The 5,876-nt window shown below is 41.9% G+C and overlaps 1 protein-coding gene across 1 annotated transcript in view; it reads right to left on the bottom strand.

The window, feature by feature from the left end:
• The window catches only part of AGBL1 (ATP/GTP binding protein-like 1), a gene marked incomplete at both ends in the record, with an annotated part of 90,114 nt that overhangs the window by 51,991 nt on the left and 32,247 nt on the right, over positions 1-5,876 (bottom strand). Inside the window, one exon of the mRNA XM_009084685.1 lies at positions 1,903-2,111. Coding sequence (XP_009082933.1) covers positions 1,903-2,111 — 209 coding nt within the window. The remainder of the gene's footprint in view (positions 1-1,902; positions 2,112-5,876) is intronic.

Genomic DNA, 5,876 nt, shown 5'->3' with positions numbered 1-5,876 from the left:
GAATGGTTTGTCTTGCCTTGTCTGCATCTCTTTCTCTCTTGCTACAACTTGCAGTCCCTCTTAGGAGAGGAAATTTCCTATTTTCTGTCTACTATGAAGATTATGAAAATCTTAGTAGCAGCAGCAGCCTCTACCTCAGGCTGGAGTAGGGAAGAACATGAGTGAGACATCCTAGGGCTGTCAGACTCCTGCCAACACTTCATGTCTTGGAGAGACACTGTAAGACTGACAGTATCTCAAAGACACAGTGAGGGAAGGTTGAGCTTTGAATTTATTAACCTTGGTAATTTTTTTGTCCAAGGTCTTCCTAACAGCACACATTAGAAAAAAAGCAAACTGGAGGCCCCTGAAGCTGTCATTTCTGCTCCATTTCTAACCTTTGGAAGGATTAGCATTATCAGTGTTTACTGGAGTCTTATTATGTCATTTCCTGTTTGTTCACCCAAGGTGACCCCATGTTTGCACTTCCCATGAAGTTGCTCCCAGGCTGAGCCATCAGGAGATGTTAGCTCAGAAAACTTCATGGGCTGTAGAAGGCTCTTGAGAGGGAATGAGCTGACATCTATCCTCAAGCAGCTGTTTCCATCCACTGTGTTCAAGTTTCTGCAGACCAGAGCCATAGTCCCCTGGAAGGTCTGCTGGTTCTGGCCACCTCATCCACCTAAAGAAATGGTCAATTCCTCATGAGGAAAGGGAAAAGAAAAAATTACAGAAGTCTCCCATATACTGCTATAAAGAACTATCTTCCAGTCAAGAAGAATCATTCACACTAGAGAAAGCAAAGGGGAATCGGTAAACACACTGGATCATAAGGAAGTGGATTTTCTACAGGAGAAGGGGACAGGTTTTTCATTCTGTTTGTGATGGCCCTGGATTGAGATAATGCACTGGCCAGTAGTGATGCCGAGAAAAGCTGTAAAAGAAACTACCCACAGACTTGGATCTCTGAGTAGCAGGTATTTGTTTATTCAGCACTGGGCACAAGAGGGATTGCTCCACCAAACTTGTGCAACCAGGGACAAAACTTCATGGTTTTTACACATTACTTCCAGAGATGGGTGGTCATTATTATTACAATTAGTTCTAAAATCATTGTCACCATCCCCTTTTCCTCAGGCAGCACATAACGGCTCTTTAGGGCATACTTCCCCTATCTTGATTACCTCTCCCCTTATTTCACTAGTCAGGCATTCCCTGGCCCTTTAGGGCTTTCTTCTCCTTGTCAATAGGAACAACAATGGAAACACTTCTGTGGAATCACACTGGTCTACAACTGAAGAATTTTCTGTAAGTCACTTCTCCAAAGCAGGCTAAGGAAGCATGTTATTGAGAGACTGAGAAAACTGCCACTGTTCTGTACCTGCCTATACCTTACAGGGACCTTACAGGATCCACAGGTCCATGTCATCTTTCTTGATGAACCCGCATTAATGTTTCACAAGATTAAAACTGGGCCTCCTGTTAAACAGTTGATGGATGTTTCTCATTAGGAAAGGCTTGGCTAAATGAGCATTTTGTTTAAAAGGTTGATTGAGTGGAATTATCTGGATACTCTAAATGGAAGAAGCTCATGAAACACCTAAGCAATTCCTCTGGAGATATTGCATTATTCTTCAGATGAAGTCCAAGCAGACAGCAGATGCACAGGGAAGGAGAAAAGAAGCACTAAAAGCCTGAACTTGAATTCTCATGAGGCTCACAGGAGTTAAGATTTGTTTTAAACTGAAACATTTCAGCTTTTCTGAAGTACTGTCTAAACGTCAACATTTCTTAACATTATTTTTTTTCATCTGTATGTTCTATCCTGAATTTATCTAAGTATGGAATTTCCTGCACTGTGAGACAGAACCCAGCACTAACTACACCAAACCATCTCATTTAAACACAAAAAGCACCATTTACCTGCACACTTGTGAAGAGAATCTCCATTCCATGGGAACCAAGGAAAGTCTCCCTGCCCAGCTGGATGTTGGTGATGTGCTTTAGGCAGAGCAGGAGACCCCTACGAATGTAAATGTAGTTGTTGGAGACATCATTGCGATGCCAATCTTGATAGAGTCTCAGCAACCCACCCAAGTAGCCTCTGTTCACTGCCCGGCGGCTGTTGGACTCTGAAAAGGAAGAGAAAAGGCTGAATTAAGCTCTTTCCTGTTTGATAACCACATGGATACTCAGTGCTCAAACTCAGACTGTAGCACCTGTTCATACTTACTGAATTGTTTTAGTTAAGACAAAAGATATCTCTTTTTTCTCCCCTCCCTTTTTTTTTTTTTTTTTACAACTTAGGATGTTATTTACTAAGCATGAGCTAAGAGTCTTGGAATCAAACATGGAAAAAGAAAGATGCAGTCTCTCTCCTGTCTAGGTGGAAATGGCTGTTCCAGAACTCTTGAGATGAAACAAACAATGAGTGGGGAATGGGAAAATCCTATATCCCCTTCCAAGTGCTATTAAACTTATTTCCTACTGCAGCACCACAAGATTTCCTGAAACTACAGAAGCTCCTGAGGAGCAAGAAAAGCTAAAGAACAGTAAGATTAGTCGACAGCAGGTCACATAATCTTCACATAGTGCTGTACTTCAGTCATGAGCGAACACCTTGCTGAGACCAACAAATTCAGAAACCTTGTGGCTGTACAGCCCTGTCACAGCTAGAGAAACTATGTCTAACTTCCAGATGTATTCCCACTCATACCTGTGTAACGAAACTCATGAATCAAGTGATTCTGGACATCTGCAGTATCTAAACATTAACAAAACACCAACATGAGCAACAGCAGTTTGGGCTCCTTTACTGTTACTTTCTGGCTCCAAGATTTTAAAGGTCATATTCAGGTAATGCTTAAAAAAGTTTCATGCATGGGCAAGAAAATGAAAGGAAAAAACCCACAAAACCCAAACACTTTACAAAAATATAAAAAGAGACCTGCAATATTCCAGTAATCATGTATCTCAAAGGTAACAGACTAAAAGGAGAAGACTATAAAACTTGTGACACAATAGAAATTCTGCTGAGTGTTCTACAACAGATCCCCTCACTCACTGTATTCCTTGCCCTGCCCCTCAGGACAAATATGAAGCCATATCAGACTCCAGGCTATCCCCCTTCAAACCAACTCTGCCTAAACATATTTTCCTGACTGGTCCTGACATTCCTTGCTGTGACACACATTAGAAGCTGTCAGGAGCTCAGTAATCAACTGAGGGGCCAGGTAGCATACGTAAGACACGAGCTCAGCTCCCAGAATACCAATCAGCATTTGCAGCTCACAACAGATGGCTCTTGGTATGGCTTCTCCAGAGCTAGTGGGCTCCAATCCATTTCCAGTTCATTAAGCAAAGTGCCAGAGCCTCTCACACCTGGAACTTTAAAGTTATCAGTGGGATTCACATGACAGGAGAAGAACTAGAGGTTAAGGGATAGAATAGAAAGATGCTTCCTAGAGGAAATCAGTAACCAGGGAAGCCATGGCAGGAGTAAGCAGGAAGCTGCATAGGCAGCAAACATCAAGCCCAGTGACAAAGCAGATGGAGATATTGGAAAGGTGAAGGAAGTCACCTGAAGTTGTCTCAGTGTGCTCTTTGCAGTACATTAGGAAACTCTTACCTGGAGAAGGGATTGGAGGCTTGTTCTGCTACTAGGCTTAATTTTGCAATTTTCTCTTGCAGAATTTCATGACTATTGGCACCACAGGGCTGGCAACAAACAACACCCCCAGACTAGTTTGCCAACTCATTTTGATGCTGCTCTGCAACTTCACACCACCTTGCTGACATGCACCCACACTGATCTGCTGGTCCCACAGCTATTCCAGTCCTACACAGCTCTGCCCAGTCTCCTGCACCTTGGCCTGCAGTTCTGTAGCACTGCATCCCCTTGTTATTAACTATCTCACACTAACTCTGCCAGTACATCTTGTATTTCGAGGCTCAGTGGTTGTCAGCATGTAGAAGGTCATTCTCCTCCTTTGACCTTCACTCTACATTTCTGTTTTCTATTTGACTTTCCACAAGAAAACTTTAATTGCTTGAGAATCCCTTATCAATCCAAATGATTTTATTCATGATTTCTTGTTAATCCTCAACCAGCTGTCATGTTTACTAACCTACAGGATGACTAGCCCTTTAAATCAGTCAATCTTCCTTGAAGAATTACTCAGAAAGCTCTGTAAAAGTCAATAAGTATATAAAACATGACAAGAAGAAGAAGAGAGTCAGGGAGTGTAAGGTAGGGACACTTTAGATCAGACTCAGAGCCTCCCTGAACTGTTCAGGGACAGATGAAATTGGACTAGATCTAGGGTTTTATAGCCTCCAGCAGTTGGTGCTTGAAGTCAAAGCTTTCTGTGTCAATGTCAATAGAAGAGGGAAAAACTGGAAAGCACTGTGTGTAGAGCTTCTTGGGGAATTTATTTTAAAAAGAAAAACAACAAAAAAAAAGAAATCTCAAAGTGTGTTTTTGTGATTTTTTTTTTTCCTCATATCTTTTAAGACAGATTTCTACATTTGAATCCCAGCTCCATAGGGACCAGAACACACAACTGTCCTCTGTCTCAGTTTTAATACTCGATGAAAAACATTGAGGAAGCTGAGCAGAATAACTTTGCTGTTTCCTCTTGTGTTTTCTGTAGTACTTACCACCTTTAGGATCAAAACAGTTGCTTTGAAAAGTGAAGCTGAGATAGTCTTTTCTGTGAGAAAGAGATGGAGAGGCAGGACTACAGTTTCCTCAGCACTTTGATCAGAAGCAATGAGAATTAATTGCTGAAGGGGCAAAAACCACATTCATTTTGTTTCTCCTGTCTGATTTCATTGATTCTCCTCTGTTCTCCTGTGCTGTCAGTGTTTTTCTTAATTTTTCTCCCATTTTTTTCAGTTCTATAGTCAATAAAGTAGTGAATAAACGAAAGAGGAAGTATGCCAAGATCTCCAGAAGGCAGAATGGAAAAAGGAGGCCTCCCCACCTGTCTGTGTCTGTTGGTCTCTCCATCTAGGGATGCACCAGCATGGGTATCTATCTATATTTTGGCACAAATACAGATGGTGGAAATGAATCATACAGGTACAAGCAGCACTGCACAGATTTGCAGGCAGCAAGAACCTACCCCTCCTGGAGTGAGTATGCAGGGTCTGTGTGGTAAATGGCAAAATGTCCTATGTCTTTTGACCCTCTTACTGTTGTTCTTTAGTTAGACCCTTTCCTTCTCACTAGGTATGGTCAGTGTCCAGTGGAAATGGACGTTCTCCTCCCACACAGCTTTCAGAAGTGTCCAGGGTTGGTACTTCCTATTTTGAGTGAAGTGAATACTATTGCATGAAGCCATCAATGGGAACTCAGCACCAAACCCAAGAACTTGTTCTGGCTAAAGACTGGGCTGATAATTGGTCAAAACTGCATTTACAGCAAAATATCTGACTATTAATCAGCCACTTTAAGCTATAAATATCTGCAGCCATCAGGGCTCATTGAGCTCTCCCTCCATAGCAGTTGGCTGCATGGCAGTAACCTCCCCTTGGGTAGAGATATCTCTCAAGGTTACCCCTCAAGGCTGAGAGACCCCTTATCTGACACCAGACATTGATGGGTTGGTGATTTTTTTTTTTGCATGCATATAACATTGAGGATGCTTACATGATAATCTTTGTAACCCATACTAACCTTCAGTGTAGAAAATAGTAGAGTCCCTCTGTACTTAATAAATATTTTACATACCTAAATTTACTACTAAAACTAAACTAACTACTAGATTAGATCTGTCTGAGCTGTCTCTGGCTCTTCTTCTGTAAGAGTCTGATTTCTGAGTCTTATTCTGACACCTCTGACAGGGGACCACTATCTACACCACCATCCCCAAACCTGACCCTGGCATACTACC

Source organism: Acanthisitta chloris, unplaced genomic scaffold (genome assembly GCF_000695815.1).
Source record: "Acanthisitta chloris isolate BGI_N310 unplaced genomic scaffold, ASM69581v1 scaffold1111, whole genome shotgun sequence".
Classification (NCBI taxonomy): Eukaryota; Metazoa; Chordata; class Aves; order Passeriformes; family Acanthisittidae; genus Acanthisitta; species Acanthisitta chloris.
The sequence above is the reverse complement of the archived record's forward strand: the minus strand, read 5'-3'. Positions and strand labels throughout refer to the sequence as shown.